Source organism: Suncus etruscus, chromosome 3, assembly GCF_024139225.1.
Source record: "Suncus etruscus isolate mSunEtr1 chromosome 3, mSunEtr1.pri.cur, whole genome shotgun sequence".
NCBI lineage: Eukaryota > Metazoa > Chordata > Mammalia > Eulipotyphla > Soricidae > Suncus > Suncus etruscus.
The window spans coordinates 103,437,352-103,455,172 of NC_064850.1; the positions used below are offsets into that span (position 1 = coordinate 103,437,352).

The following is a 17,821-nucleotide window of genomic DNA, read 5'->3' on the forward strand; positions in this document are numbered from 1 at the left end:
GCCTTGTACATGGCACACCCAGACTAAGATCCCTGGTGTCCCATATGGTCCCCTGAGCCTGCCAGGAGTAACCCCTTGGGCCATACCAACTGTGGCCCAAAAATTGAAATAAATTGACAATATCCCTCCACCACAGTTCAGGGAATCCTTTAAGCCTATTTCCCCTCTCATGGTGATTATGTCAAAGACCCATTTAAAAATGTATTTAACAGACCCTTTACAATCATCATATCACAATTTCATTTCAAACATTTTGTATTAAAATGTGCTCAAGTCTACTGAGTCATCTTTCCACCCTCCATAACTCTTTAAAATGGTTGAAAACTAGAAGTGTCAACAGAGAAGTGAATAAAAAAGGAACCCTTTCAATCACAGTTGCTGGGCAGGAAACCTCTACAGAAACTTCTCAAACGTTTGAAATCAAAACTACATTATGACCCAGTGATTCCATCCTGGGCCTACCCAAAGGACGCAAAACTACACAAATTTGAAAACAGACGTACACCTATGTTCACGCAGTGCTATTTAGAATAACTAAGAACTCAGCCATCTAACAACACTCAGGACACTCATCTAACAACACTTAGGACACTTAGCCATTTAATAACAGAAAAGAAACATAAAATTCATACAGAATGGTATACTACAAGAAAACACAAAATCTTACACTTTAGTACAATTTGGCTATGTTAAATGAAGTCAGTCAGAAGTAGAATGGCAAATATTGAAGGATCCCAGATATATATATATGGTATATAAAGAAACCAAAAGGGGTTGGGGCCGGGCAGTGGCGCTAGAGGTAAGGTGCCTGCCTTGCCTGCGCTAGCCTTGGATGGACTGCGGTTCGATCCCCCAGTGTCCCATATGGTCCCCCAAGCCAGGAGCGACTTCTGAGCGCATAGCCAGGAGTAGCCCCTGAGCATCACCGGGTGTGGCCCAAAAACCAAAAAAAAAAAAAAAAAGACAAGAAGAAACCAAAAGGGAGCAAAAATAATGATTAAAAACCATCAGACTTTGTTAAGAGAACTGAATTGTATTTATCATATTAAAGGGTGGGTAAAGGGGTGTAAGAAGGAACCTTGGGACAGTGATTGAGAGATATTAGCATTCTGGTGATGCAGAACATTGTATGCCTGAATCATAATAATTAATATTACTATAAATCTATTATCTTAATTTTTTAAGTCTCCCAATTTTCCATTCTTCTGATATTAATACTCCCATCTAACTCAATCAGGCATGGGTCTCTGAGCAACTGTATAGGCTGAGCTTTGCATGCTGGGCATCACTTCCCCAAGCATCATCAAAGCAACCCCTCGGGCACATAGCCCAGAGTAGCCCCCAAAAGTGGTGAGCAATGTCCCCAAAATAAAACAGAACAAAATATTCACATCAAGAAATATGAGACTCAAGTTATCATCCTCAAGGGCATCAAAATCAATGATGTCAATACAGTCGGTTCTGGAGTCACCCACATCCTCTGAGTTTGGAGCATATTGCTTTCTTTACTTTAAGGGACTCTTTCCTTCTCCCTCTTTCCATGTTTCATAAATAAAACTACTTTATTTCAAAATGATAACAAAACGAGAAAAAGAAAATCAATGTTGTCCAAGTTTTCTCTGCATCTTGCCTGGTTGAGGATAAATTTACTTCATGAACTCACAAACAACTAAATGATCTCATCTTAAAAACCTTTCCTAAGTATTTCTGAATCTTAATGATGCTAACAGTATTTAAGAGCATTTAGGAGATACCATTTTAAATTCTATAAATAAATGGATAGGAAGTTAAAGAGTGCTAATAGTGAGAAAAGACTTTATTTTGAGACTTGAACTATTTTCTATTCCTACCAAATGGGTTTCTGGATTATGCTGAACCGTAAGTGTCCTGTTATATTTGGTATCTTCATAGTAATCAGTGTAAAAATTAAGATACTTGGAATATTTTAATTTCTATCCTCAATTTTTTCCCTTTTAAATTATTTATCCAAATCAGCAGTGGTACTTCAGGTGCAGTACACTCTGCCTCCATATCGTTTCTCTTCTAGCAATTCCAAATTTCGTATTATATTCCTTTTGTATTATATTCGCGTGAACTGTGGTTCACTTGAAAAAAAGGAGAGTAGGTAAGAGCTGGACATGCTGAATTGAGCTTTGACTGTTGGAGGCCCAGGTGTGACCCCAGCACCACAGACAGTCAAGTACCATTAGGAGTAACCCTTCAACACAGAGCCAGGCGACCTTGAGCGCCACTGGGCATACCCCCGCCACCAAAAAAAAAAAAAAAGGAAAAAAAAGATAAAAGCTAGTTGATTCCAAAAGGAAATGATCTACTACAACTATTCAACAAAACTTTTGGACTGAAGAGATAATAGAGCAGGTAGAACGTTTGCCTTACACAAAGCTGATCCAAGTTTGATCCCTGAGCACAAAACTAAGAGTAAGCCTGAGCATAACCAAGCATGGTCCCAATATAAACAAAAACCCTTTTCCCTTCTCAAAAGTCTACCATTGCTTTCTCCTAAAATGTACTAACATTATTTTTCAACCTGTAATTAAAAAATCACAAAGGATATAAAACACAGGCTGAAGCTGTAATACATTTGTAGGGTATTTATTTGCCTTACATGTAGCCAAGTTGGGTTCTATCCCTGAAACCTCATAAGGTCTCCTGAGCATCCTCAGGAGTGATCACTGGCAGAGTCAGAGATAAGCCCTGAGCTTTACTAGGTGTGGCTCCCAAACAGAACAAAACCCCCAAAATAAGGATACAGCATACATCTGTAAACAGGATATATATACTCAAGCCAAATGAAAGTTTAGGCTAGAACGGGAGAGACAGTACAGCAAAACGGATGATTGCTTTGCATGTGGCAGACTGGGACTTGCTCAGCAGCATTACATACACCCAAAGTTATCAGTGGAATGATCCACGAACACAAAGTCAGAAGTACCATGAGCTAAGCCAGGTGGAGCCTCACTGCAAACCAGAAATCAAACAGTCTACTATAGGCATTCTTGTTTTGTTTTGTTTGTTTTTTGGGCTACACCCAGTAATGCTCAGGAGTTACTCCTGGCTATGCACTCAGAAATCACTCCTGGCTTGGGGAACCATATGGGACGCCTGGGGATTGAACGCAGGCAAGGCAAATGACCTACCGCTGCGCTATCACTCCAGCCCCTAACTACAGGCATTCTTAACACTACTGAACTGTATTATTAAAATAGTTAAGATAGTTAATTTAAATGTAATCAAGCAAGAAAAATACAAAATAATACACTGTAAATAGTTAAACTGCATAGTATATGAATTGTAATCAATAAAATTAATTTGAATTAGTAACAAATTTAGTCACTAAAAATATGGAATGACTAGAATTGAGGATGTAACTCAATAATAACGCACATGCCTTGAATTCATGAGGATCTGAGTTCAATACTAGTACAACCTTTCCCAAGCACACAGTAAGCTCATTCCTCATCATATATTTTAAAAAAGGAAGTTTACTACTAAGATTAGGATAATGTCTGAATATCAAAGAGAATAAGGGGAAAATTATATGTATATAATTGAGTAGTGTGTAAAAAGGCCTTTAAAAATTCTCAACATAAATAATTAAAATATTTCCTTCCACAATATAAACCTAACAATGATTTAAGGAATTAAATGCTATAGTTTCTTTCAGAGAGCAACATTGTCTTCTACCTAAATTCAAAAATCAAAACAAAATTTCTAGACACTGAATATTTCTAATAATGAAAACATAATTTATAACCAAATAACTTAACTCTAAAAAGACCAATTCTGGGCTAATTTTACAAAAGGACTGAATTTCAATGCTGAATCTTCCAAAGAGACGTTTTTCAAATCACTATGTAGCACTGCAAAATCTATGGCCAGGGAAAAAAATGTCCCAGAAGAAATGAAGAGTCAGAGATGAAAGAGATTGTTGCTGTTGAGGGTAAAAGCTAAATTTTAGCCAAGTATATTTAAAACATGTACAGGCACAGAGAGCCACCAGTGTTCACAATTAAGAGGCAGGACAAAGTGACAGTGATCTCTTTGACAAATAAATTGCTTGAAATATTGCATGACTTGCTACACAACACCCTTTATTACTTTCAATTTCCAAGTGCAACCAAAAGATGGGTCCAATTATGACATCAATACAAGCTTTCTTTCAAAATGGAATGAAAGAACAGTAAATCCCAGTGGACACGGGAGTTCTGCAGCAGAGATGATGTCATACATAAAAATAGACCTCCTCGAGCAGAGGCTGAGACTTGGGTAAACAGCACACTGCATTCTCAACTGCCTTGCATGAATTTGCAATGCATGCTGCTATTAGCACGAGAAGTAATTTTTTATTTTTAAAACCAGTTCCTGATTTACAGATCAGCTTTGATACAGACAGTATAATTTGCCACTCTATATGAATTAAAACAACAGGAGTACCTGATTAGAGAACTAATCCCCCCAGAGTAGGTGACCGGGACCACTGCAGCAGTTTTCACACACTGCAGGTTGCCAGAAATTGCAGCACACGTTGCAGTGCAGTGTCACATCCACCTATTGTCTCAAGCCCTTCCAGAGAAGCTGTCTGCAGAAGTTTAAAATGCAATGTGTGATGCAGGTGAAGTGGAATGAGTAAACCTCCTGACAGAGAGTGAAAAGCAGAGAATACTTTCAACACTCCTCCTTAAAAGACTCTGGTGTAAAGATAAGACATCAGGCACGCGTACAATAAATAGGTCTAGCCAATTTTGTGGAGCCTTTTTATTTTTGTGCATGCATTACTCCTCTAGCACTCACTCCACACCTCCTCCTTTCCATTTTTTTATTCCCAACTCAATTTTCACACTTCTGTTGGGTTTTCCTGGAAAAAGGGTGTTGGGAGTGAAATACATTAAGATCAGAGTAGAATGGGATTGGTATACTCAGTGACGATCACTTGCCTTACTTATGTGAGGCTCTGGGCTCAACTGCCAGCACCACAAAACAAAAACTAAATACACAGCAGGGTATTTAGCAGCAGAGCACTTGTAGTGCAGGTTTGAGGCCCTGGGCTCCATCCCCAGCACCACAAAAACCAATCAATGACATCAAGATCATTCAAAAAGGGGCCGGAGAGGTGGCGCTAGAGGTAAGGTGTCTGCCTTGCAAGCGCTAGCATAGGACAGACCGCGGTTCGATCCCCCCGCATCCCATATGGTCCCCCCCAAGCCAGGAGCGATTTCTAAGTGCATAGCCAGGAGTAACCCCTGAGCGTCAAACGGGTGTGACCCAAAATCCCCCCCAAAAAAAGGGAAACTCATTTTCATGTTACTTAAATAAAAAATATATTTAATAAAAAAAGAAAAAAGAAAAAAAAGATCATTCAAAAAGCTTTGCCTGATTCTAAAGTTGCCTTTGTAATTCCAGGAATTCTCTATATTTCATTATTCTATATTCCGTATCCTTTCTATATGTGGTTACTGAAGACAAGATTCAATTTGTCAAGTAAGACCTTCACAAACGGTAAAACAAAGCCATGATAGATATACTCAACATATCTAATGTCAAATAAATGTTCAAACATAAAAACAGTATTATTGATTTCACTATTTCAACAAATTTCAAAAACCAATCTACCAAGAAATTAACTAAAAATTCATCAGTTTAATCAATTCAACTACAAAAATATAAATCAGAAATATATAATATACAACCTAAAAGTGGCTACAGATAATCATCTTATGAAAAAAGACTTGTCTTCTGTTATTATCAGAAAGTCTTACAATGTGGAACATTTTCATAAGCCTCATACATGAATCAAACTTATAAAATTGATACAACTTATAAATAAAGCATTACCATTGTCTTTTCATAATGTTATAGAACACTGTATTCAACTTAGCTTACGTTAATCTTAATGTATATTTTTCCCCACCTGCACAAAGAATTTCAAACTAAGTCCAGTCTACCTGAAAATATGTGACATATAAATATTAAATGACATTTGCAGGTGTATATTCACAGTACAGAAAAGGACTACTCATGAAATGTGTGGCAGGTAACTTTTAACATGACTGCAGTTTTACATTATTTCATGAATTTTACACCGACAGAAGCTGTTTTATATATATTTTGTGTTCTACTGTGTTAAATCCTCCAAATTTGAATTTTCATAGAGCAGAGTCATACTTTGGGAGGCAAGTGAGAGAGTAGGAATGACTAGTTTCAGAACTTCAAACTGCTAAGAGGAGAGTTCAGGGGTTATGGCAATTGCCTTGCATGTGACATTCCATTGGTTTGATCTCTAGCACTCTTGAGCACAGAGCACAGGCCTCTGAGCACTGCTAGGTGTGGCTTTATACAATGTAGAGAGCATTTTAATGAGGCAATAAAACTTGTGTGGCTGGAGAATTCTTTAAGTATCAATAGGATTAGTCTTCAATCCAGTATTTCTTTCTTTTCCTTTTGGTTTTTGGTCACATCTGGCAGTGCTCAGGGGTTACTCCTGACTGCTCAGAAATCGGTCCTGGCAGGTGCGGGGGACCATATGGGATGCCAAGAATTGAACCATCATCTGTCCTGGGTCGGCTGCATGCTAGACAAACACCCTACCACTGTACTATCTCTCCATCCCTCAATTCAATGTTTCTAATTTTGTTCCTTCGAGTTAGAAAGAACAGTATTTTCATTAAAAGAATGAATAAAAAGTGTCAAAAAAAAGTGTGTACAGTTTTCCAATCCCCAAATGAGATTCATTTAAAACAGAAACAAAAACAAAACTTTTCCCTAATCCAGTACCTAGAGCTAGGCAACGCTGTCCAGAGACCCAAGTCTCTCACTACATATATTTTCCAAGCAGTTTTAAATGCAGCCTTTACCTCAACCCAATAAAGGACAAGAAAATGCTAGTTTATTTCACTATACTTTAACATGCTCGTTCTCTTTTTAAATCTCATACACTTGTCTGAAAAATGTCCTGAAAACATTCTACAAGGACTAGGAGTAGTTGTGTTTCTGAAGAAAATGTTTTAATCTTTTAACCATTTTTTAAACTATAACAACACATCTAATTTTAAATTAATTTTAATATGGGAGCCGTAGCAATAGTACGTCGGGTAAGGTGCTTGCCTTAATCACGGCCTACTCAGGTTCAAATCCCAGCATCCCATATGTTCCCCTGAGCCTGGCAGTAGTGCCTCCCCCCAAAAAAGTATACATATGGTATACTGAGTGCATATTTTGGATTTGGTTCTTAGTTTTAAATGTGAATTACACTCAGAATTTTTTTTCTGTTGATTAACTACTAATCCATATTTTAATATATATTTAATATATTCTTTAACATTAAATACTGTTAAAACTTTTAACACTACTAAATAATATTAAACATTTTAGAGACTATCTCTTTCTCAGTTAAGAGTTCAAAACACTGATCCAATTTTTTTTTTTTTTTTTTTGGTTTTTGGGCCACACCCAGTAACGCTCAGGGGTTACTCCTGGCTATGTGCTCAGAAGTTGCTCCTGGCTTGGGGGACCATATGGGACACCGGGGGATCGAACCGCGGTCCGTCCAAGGTTAGCGCAGGCAAGGCAGGCACCTTACCTTTAGCGCCACCGCCCGGCCCCAATATTTTTAATATATAATTTTATCAACTTCAGAGGTATGTGAAAAGTTTAGATTCATATTTTAAGATTAGCCATCTATAGAAAAAAAGCAACCATGCAATTTGTGGCATCTTAATATGTATTCTCTTGTATAAACTATCTCATTTTAATTTGAAAAAACTAATAATCTTTAATCAAAGTCATTATAATTGACAGGCAGTATATTAATTATTAGATTATCCATATAACTTTTCCTGGGAACTAAGAAAAGATAAACACAGCACTGAACTATCTAATCTATTAGTTTTTAACTATATATCAGTTTTTTTCCTTGAGTCTAAGTTCCCTGCTATACTAAAAGTTGACGCAAAATTTCAAAAGAATACTAATAAAAAATTAGTGTAAATTGGCATAAAAGAAATGAGCAAAGATATTTTGACAGGCCTCTTGATTAAATTATAGAATAAAATACAAGCATAAAATCTGATTAAAAATAAAGTGCAAAAAAGAACTATACGCAATTTTTTGTTACTTTCTTTCTTATGGTCTCTTTATTTCACCAGTGGTCTCCCCAAAAGCTTTTACATTGGAATTACTAAAATTTAAATCTTTTGTGTATATGATTTAAAATTTAAGTGTCTGATCCAGAGACAGTACAGGGGTTAAGGAACTTGCCTTTCATATAACCAACCCAGTTGAATACTAGCCCTGGATATGATCTCCAAAACACTACAAAGAAAGATTCTTGAGCACAAAGTCAGGAAAAATTCCTAAACAAACACGATCTGATCCCAAATCTATACAGATGTATATGTGCATGAGTATATATCTATATCCATATATATACACACACACACACACACACACACACATATATATATATATATATACACACACACACACACATAGCATTTTCCAAAACTGACATAAAAAGCAACCAAAATTTCAGTTGTCTATATTTTCCTCTTCCTTTTCATTTGCAAAGCAGTTTGGTACAGTAAGTGGGTTCCACCTCTTATTAAAAGTAAGTCACCTGCACTTGCATTTTTAAAAAAAGGTGGGCAATTCAATTAGGTTTTCTTAAATAAAACAGCCTATGTCATTCCTAAACCACTGATATTTTCAGTTTTGGGCGACCTTACTAAATGAAGGCAAAATACAAAAGAATAAGACCAAGCAAAACATAACAATATTATAAATTCATTAGTAATGATGTAAATTTACACATAAGCTTAGGTTAGTATTAGGAAACCACATGCAAATTACAATACCTGAGATTTAGTGCATTCCTTTGAGCCAAAATGAAATGAGTGCCATAAAGGAGGAAAGGAAAAGATGAAAATTATCAGACATGCTATAGTAAATCTGACAAAATGAAGATAATGTTAAAATTATGTTAAGAATGGCCATATGGAATTGGCAATATGTATAATGTTTCCTATGTTCTTGAAATGTACTTATAAATATTTTAAATCACCTATAAAGTATGACCATGCAGTTCTTTCAAATAAACATTTTATCCTCAGCTCATCTACTACTTCATTTCAGATATTAAGAGTAAGTAAACATGACTTAAGACTAATAAAATATGTAATTTTCACCTTATAACTTTTTAATCTTATCTTGTGCTACCATATAAACATACAACTGTTTCCTACATTAAAATAAATTATTTAGGCAAAATAGTGAAGATATTAAAAATGCAATTTTCAAAAAGCAACATTTTCAGCTATGACCATGGCAATGCCAATATGAACTCATTGGGCAAAATTAATACTAACATATCATATTATGTCACAATTAAATCAAATTTTATTTTCACTCTAAAACTGGAATTTTCCTCTGACAAAAGTACCACTAACTTGACAGGACATATTTTAAAAAACACTTTAAAACATAAACATGACATTGTACATATAAAAAAAATTTTTTAAATATATCAGGACCATAGGAACTGTACAGTGGAATTGGGCTCTTGCCTTGCACATGACTAACCCAGGCTCAATCTTTGGTACCTTATGTGGCCCCAGGAGTGGTGCCTCAGTGCAGAGCCAGGAGGAAACACTAAGTGCACCTGGGTGTGACCCCCCCCAAACAAAATATAGTAAGACACATTTTAAGTGACCCACATTTTCACTCATAAATCTCAGTATGGAACCTAAGTTGGAAAAGTAACTTCAAAGGAGAAAGAATATTAAAAATGTTAGTATTAAGTTGAAATATTAGTCTATATATCTATTAATATGCACCACTATTTTTAACCCATAGTTCCTTCTTCCATGATACTATCTATAGAACACTAAAAATACTACCATTATCTATAGACAATGATTGGTAACAAAAAAACCTTTCATAGATTTTTTTTTTTAATTTTAAGTCTTTCTAACAGACAAACAAAGCTGGCTTTATACTGACCAAAAAAAGCAACCCTTCCAAATGAGTTCAATGAACTGATTCAACTACAAAATTCATACTAAATTAAAACAGTGCATGGACATTAAAAAGAGTAGGTGAATAATTTACGGTCAAAGCAGCTTAAATACTTAAATACAAAGAACACTGAAAGACTATATAAAGTATAGATATAAGCATAACATAGCAATAAAGTTACTAAAAAATTAAATATATTATTCGAAGAGTGTATGCACTTTCCATGTGTATGATAGTACTTAAAAGAAACAAAAAATAAGAAAAAAGCCTAAATTGCCAATTTCATTTATTTTAAAACTAAGTTTATAATAACTGTTTTTTTTTTTTTTTTTTTTTGGGTCACACCTGGCAGTGCTCAGGGGTTACTCCTGGCTCTATGCTCAGAAATCGCTCCTGGCAGGCACAGGGGACCATATGGGACGCCGGGATTTGAACCACGGACCTTCTGTATGAAAGGCAAACGCCTTACCTCCATGCTATCTCTCCGGCCCCATAATAACTGTTTTTTACAGTATCATAAATATGATTAAATCTGAAAATTGAAACTGCCATCTATGAAAATAAGAATCATCAAATATATTTGCAACTATCTTAAACTGGCTATCAGTCGGATATATGTGTAAGACAATTAAGCAGAAAAAAAGAAGGAAAATAATGAACTCAAAGTTTATTTTTATTATTTTTTCTAATAGTCATTTATTAATAAATAGCAATTATTTAATCATTAATAAATGATTATTTAATTAATGTTATTATTATTTATTGGGAGCTTATAAAATCACTATGTGTCTTAATTCCTCAATTATTAAAAATAGTTTATCAAATGTTTATAAAATAAATGGCAATAATATGCAAACTAGAGCATTCAAAATCATCGTTAAATGTTTTACAAATATTTAGACCTTTTTACATGAGGATTTTTTAAAGTATCATTCTAAATTATTGTATTCTATTATATTAGAAAAAGAAAATGTTTTCATACAGTATTCTCACAATGAAGTACTATGTAACTTTAATCCACTTAAACTAAAAACAAGTACATCATACCTCATCACTGGGGTGAGAAGGGAAGCTAAAATTTTTTAAGCTGAAAATGTAAAATATCTCTCATAAAAATTGTGTATGCTGGTCAGACACTGATCATTAGAAAAACTATTTAAGAAATGAAACAGCGGGGAGGGGAAAAAAAGAAATGAAACAGCTAAATTATGTCTTTTTATGTCTTATTTCATTGATCTTTAAAACTATATTATCTCAGCAAAATCTGCATTTTGTATAAGTTTATAAAAAAATAATTCATAAAAATTAGAAAATTTAAATTTAAATGTGTTTTTACAAAATTAAAAAACAAAACAAGTTGTCACTTCAACTTACCGTATGATAGCCTCGAGGTAAAGGTGGTTTGCCGACGGGGTAAGGGTCCACAGTGTCAATAATAGTTTGTCTTTCACCTTTCTGGTTGATTTTCCGGAACCTCCTTCGAGACTGTCGATGAGAAGCTTGGCGCTGAAAATATTCTTCATTTTCATCCATATAGTCCACCTGGAAATAACATCCAAATTTTACTTTCAAACATATTATTCCATGTTAAGATTGGACACAGAAAAAAACTTACAGAAAATACATGTTTTTTCATCTTGCAAAGACATGTGTAGACAAACTATCTAGACAGACTGATCTTCTCTGAAACAAATCTGTTTTCAGTAACTTTTCTTTTATGAAGAGGCATTTTCAGTTCCACTTAACACAATATGGGTAACTCTTGAATTTCCTGAAGTTTCAAAGGGAAGGATATTTTCAGTAGTCTTTGTACCCGATTATTAGTGAAAGATCTCACAGGATACATTATTACACATTATGAAAGCAACTGCCCCAATTGTCTTAAAGTTAAAAAAAAATCCAACATATATGAGTAATGAGTAAATCTGTAAAAACCCAAATCCCAAGTGACTCAAACAAAAATTTTGAGCAAAGTAACTTTAGTAAATTAAAGGTTTCTCTTCCTATTTTAATTCTGTAGATTTCAGTTTCTTTCCTTTTTTCTCCAAAATAGTGCTAGTTTTTTTTTTTTAAAGATTTCCTCATTTTAAACGTTTAGAAACTTTGATGAAGAGACTAACAAAATCCAAGTTACATTAGGTTCATCTTCATCATACTTATAGAATAAAAATATGATTGCTCCAATAGAGGTACATATGAATTCTAACACTATTCTTACACTATCAAGTACACTAGTACAGACTAGTCTGTATTGCATTGGCAACTAAGAAAAAATTCTCAGACCAGATAAGCCTTCAGGGCTGGAGAGATAATAAAGTGGAGAAAGTGCTTGTCTTGCACATGGCCAATCCAGGTTCAATCCCAGCAACGCCATGTGGTCCCCAGGAGTGACTATTAAGCACAGCTAGTTGTGTGCCATCCCCCACCAAAAAAAAAAACAAAAAAACTTCAAAGATATTCAAGTAGTAGCATTAATAGAAGCCAAAATTGTAGAAAATATCTAAAATGAGTTTCAAACCCAATTGCTTTAAAGTCCTAACTACCAACATTTTTCCAATTCCAAATTACTGATCACACTACACTTCTATCAACTTTAGGACATTTTGTGAATTTTTTAATAACAGTTTTCACTATGTATGACAAGGAGCTCAAAATCTTTGGGATTCTTCTCCTATACTATAGGTGGGGAAATCCCAAATCTCTCATAAACAGAGTAATCATCTACCAAATATTGTTTTAAGTGAGCAAATTTATTTCTATCTACACATAGATAATTTAACAAAATTTTCCTTCCCAGATAGGGTGCTGAGGGAAAAAAGGTAAATATGAGTATCAATAGAGTATCTACAATAAAATTTACTCTCATTATTTGTTATAGTTTAAGAGATGAGTTTTTTATTTGTTTTTGGGCCAGACCCAGTGACGCTCAGGGATTACACCAGGCCATGCACTCAAAAATTGCTCTTGGCTTGGGGGACCATATGAGACATCAGTGGATCCAACTGAGATCCATCCTAGGCTAGAGCTGGCAAGGCAGATGCCCTACCACTTGCGCCACTGCTCTGGCCCCACACCTGGTAATACTCAGGGGTTACTCCTGGCTTGGGGAGCCATATGGGATGCCAGGGGATCGAACCGCGGTCCGTCCAAGACTAGCGCAGGCAAGGCAGGCACCTTACCTCTAGCGCCACTGCCCGGACCCAAGAGATAATATTTTCAAATTATTTGTTGTTTTTATTTTTGTTTTAGGGTCACCCCGCAATGCTTAGGGTTAGAAATCGCTCCTGGTAGCTCAGGAAACACATGGGATCTCGGGATCGAACCAGGTGGATACAGGTTGGCCACGTACGACACAAATGCCCTACTGCATGTGCTGTCTCCGGCCCCTTAAACATAATTTTTAATTAAGAGAACACCAGGATTTGCAAAGTTATTTGAAAGTGCTGAATTCCTTCAGGGAGCAGAGAGAAGAATAATCACAGTACTGCTTGTGCTGGGAATTGAATATCATGTTTACAAGAAAGAATACGCCAGCCCAGAGCAAAGTCCCGGATTGCTCCCCTGCTGATTTTTAAGAAAGGAATAATGGGCTGGGAAGGTGGCGTTAGAGGTTAAGGTGTTGCCTTGCAAGCGCTAGCATAGGACGGACCGCGGTTGGATCCCCCGGTGTCCCATATGGTCTCCCCAAGCCAGGGGTGATTTCTGAGAGCATAGCCAGGGTAACCCCTGAGCGTCACCGGGGTGTGGCCCCCCCCAAAAAAGAAAGAAATAGTATCAAAATATCATAAAATCTCTCTTACACAGGCAAGAAAAATATGTGTTCTTTTTAGAAAGCAGCCATAAAAATAATTACATTATTGATGTACTTAATAGTAATTAAATTAAAATGAGACCCTACAATTTTTTTTTTTTTTGGTTTTTGGGCCACACCCATTTGACACTCAGGGGTTACTCCTGGCTATGCGCTCAGAAATCGCCCCTGGCTTGGGGGGACCATATGGGACGCCGGGGGATCGAACTGCGGTCCGTCCTAGGCTAGCGCTTGCAAGGCAGACACCTTACCTCTAGCGCCACCTTCCTGGCCCCGAGACCCTACAATTTTAACGGCATGTTCAGACAGCACAGTGAACAGCACACAAAAGTCCAATTTTCTTTTAGTTAGTTGAAGGTACTACTGACTTACTATCTTTTGTTAACTATTGCTTGAAGATGTGTCTTCATGCCCATAAGTGTCTCATCATACTGGTATTTGTGCCATGCTAAAAAGCTGCATTTCAAAGATTTTCCTTAAATTTTAATTGAATATCATTACCACAAACTGATTTACAGATGTTATACATCAAATATTTAGGTATTTGTCCCTTTTAAAATTTTCTAGTTTTTCATTTATGTAGACAATTTCATTTATGTAGACAATTACAATATTTTAAGTTTGGACTCAAATGCTGTACGTATTTCCAGAATCATAAATTTAATCTATTTGTGAAAGTGGTTTACTTTCATAATCTTTATGTGAAATAAAGAACTTCAGAGAAATACTCTTACCACAATCATTTCAGAAGGCTCTAAAACAATGCATTCACAGCCACGCCTAAAGCTTCCTGCAGAACGTTTGCCAAAACTAGAAAAAGGAAAAAACGAATTTAGAAATATAAATTGGGAATACGTTAACCATCAGATAAATAAAAAAGAAAAACAGTACAAATTTACACTAAGAAAACGTTAATCATTATACAGAATGGCAGATAATTTTTCAAATTGTTAAGACATTTTTCTGAAAAAAAAAATCCAACAGACTGTTTTAAATTAATAAACTATAAAGGTGATCAATGTGTGTTCTGTGAAAGACTTCTAAAAGTAAGTCCCAGTAAGTTTTAGATTTAGTCTATTCTACAATAGAAATGGGAATTGAATCAATGGAAATTTACAAAAATATGCAATCCAAGTAATTATCTTTTATATTTAATTCACTTAGAATAAACTTTTTGTTTTATCATTTTAACTATTTTTTTCTTTATTTAAACACCGTAACTACAAACATGACTATAGTTGGATTTCAGTCACAAAAAGAACACCCCCTCTACACCAGTGCAACATTTCCACCACCAATGCCCATCTCCCTTAGGCCACACCTGGTGATGCTCTGGGGTTACTCCTGGCTAAGCACTCAGAAATCACTCCAAGTTCAGGAGACCATAATGGACACTGGGAATTGTATCCAGGTCCTTATGGCTCAGCTGCATGCAAGGCAAATGCCCTATCGCTCCAGCCCTAGATTAAACTTTTATCTAAAAATGTACACATTTTCTATATAAAAACAGAAAGTATTTTAAAAAAAACTTCAAGAAAAGGAATCCAAGTTAGGAGTCTCTTCTCTACAATATATTACCATAGATACACAGAAGAAGCTGACTTAGAAAGCTGATTTCTCCTGACAACTTTGCACAACTGGTTATCTATGCTGTCTGCCCCTTTAACATCAGATAGGAATTGTGCCTCACCAAGCAGGTGATCCTGACTTGCTCCACCCCTGTAGAAACTATGACTTCCTAAAATATTAGTCCAAAAGCTGGCTCTTCACTCTAGCTGAACATGTTTAGTGACCATTTTTAATAACCAAACTTCAAGGAAAAAAATCTTTCCACAGACTTTTACTGAGCAAAAATGTTCTCAATTAGACACTCTCTATCTCCTATGGGAATTCTTTGTTGTTGCTGTTATTTTTTTTTTAGCACCTTTTAAGTAGTGGAACATGATGTTTTATGGACTGGAAAACTGATGAGGAATAATCACATTGAGAATATTTAAGATAAAGTGTCAGTATTCTGTATCTTATCAACTTGTACTTTCAAAAAACTGCCATTCTCACATTCTAAAGTCTACACATTTTGAAAATAACATTATCATATTAGATTAAGACAGCACTAATTCTGCTGATGAAACTAATCTGGTTTTGAAACTAAATTTCAAAATTCTGGATTTTCAAAAATCTAAGAAACAGAAAACGTTTAGGTCTGAAGATCCCTTAAAATATTCCCATGTATGTGTGTATATATATACACACACACATGCATTTTTAAGTTAGGGGAGGCTGTCAAAAATGTAAACACATCATCTTTGTCTTGTTTTTTGGTTTTGTTTTGTTTTGTTTGGTTTGGTTTTTGGTTTTTTGGGCCACACCCATTTGGTGCTCAGGGGTCACTCCTGGCTAAGCGCTCAGAAATTGCCCCTGGCTTGGAGGGATCATATGGGATGCTGGGGGATCGAACCGCAGTCCTTCCTTGGCTAGCGCTTGCAAGGCAGACACCTTACCTCTAGCGCCACCTCAATGGCCCCTTGTTTTTTGTTTTCCGGTTTTGGGGCCACACCTGGTTATACTCATGGGTTACTCCTGGCCATGCGTTCAGAAAATGCTCCTGGAAAGAGGGACCATATGGAATGCTGGGGGATGGAACCACGATCTATTCTAAGTCAGCTGCAAGCAAGGCAAATATTTTACCACTGCGCAATCACTCCAGCCTGTCTTGTTAATTCTTGTATTATTAGAATGATTAGTTTTTTTTTTCTGTTTGTTTCTTGGGTCACAGCCAGTGACACACAGGGGCTACTCCTGGCTATGCACTCAGAAACTATATAGGACACCAGGGATCGAACTAGGTCTGTCCTGGATCTGCCTCGTGCAAGGCAAATGCCTTACTGCTGTGCTATCACTCTGGCCCAATTAGTTATTTTTTCTAATTAAATTTACAAAACAAATAAAATTATAAACTCTCAAGATCTCTCTACATATAACAGTTTGATTCCTGAAACTATCTAATTACCATTTATATTTTTATAATAAAGTTTATAATATAATAGTTCACTAAAAATTAAATTATTCAATATAATACTAATCAATATATTAGTAAAATACACAACAGGTATCCTGCTACCATCACTTATCTAATATGACTATATGGCATGCTATTGGCATGTGTAGTATAAGGGGTTTGTTTGTTTTGTTTTGTTTTGTTTTGGGGCCACACCCGGCGATGCTCAGGGGTTACTCCTGGCTGTCTGCTCAGAAATAGCTCCTGGCAGGCACGGGGGACCATATGGGACATCGGGATTCGAACCAACCACCTTTGGGCCTGGATCGGCTGCTTGCAAGGCAAATGCTGCTGTGCTATCTCTCCTGGCCCATAGTATAAGTTTTAATTAAATTACTAAAATCTGAAGAAAATAATAACGTTGTTACCCTAAGCTTTATCTAAATTTATTATAGAATACAACTAAATAACTTCCATAAATGGCTTTCCCTTTTTACAACTTAATGTATGTTCGTATTTATTATAACACCAAAATACCTGTTAGAGACCTGAGAAAGGTACTTGCCATGTATGTCTGACATAAGCTGCCTCAAATCCTCAGATTCACATATGAGACCCCAGCAGTGTCACATGAGATCCCTTGCACAGAGTAAGGAATAAGCCATGTGAGGTACAGCTTCCCACCCCCAATACTGTTAGAATTGAGTTCTTAAAAAGTTCTGCAACATCCTGCCCTTTTGGAAAATATGGATATTTCTCAAAAAAACTAGAAATTGAGCTTCCACATGACCCATCCATACCACTCTTAGGTATATATTCTAGGAGCCCAAAAACACAATATAGAAAAAGCCTCGATGTTCCTATGTTCATCACAGCACTATTTACAATAGCCAGGATTTGATAACAATTCAAGCACCCAAGAACAGAAGAGTGGCTAAAAAAACTATGGTACGGGGGCTGAAGAGATAGCATGGAGGTAAAGT

At 35.9% G+C, this 17,821-nt stretch overlaps 1 protein-coding gene across 1 annotated transcript in view; it reads right to left on the reverse strand.

Annotated features, from left to right (window-relative positions):
* The window catches only part of RAPGEF2 (Rap guanine nucleotide exchange factor 2), a 273,060-nt gene that overhangs the window by 117,545 nt on the left and 137,694 nt on the right, over positions 1 to 17,821 (reverse strand). Inside the window, exons 5-7 of the mRNA XM_049770221.1 lie at positions 14,575 to 14,650; positions 11,404 to 11,571; positions 8,871 to 8,888 (exon numbers count right to left, since the gene is read on the reverse strand). Coding sequence (XP_049626178.1) covers positions 8,871 to 8,888; positions 11,404 to 11,571; positions 14,575 to 14,650 — 262 coding nt within the window. The remainder of the gene's footprint in view (positions 1 to 8,870; positions 8,889 to 11,403; positions 11,572 to 14,574; positions 14,651 to 17,821) is intronic.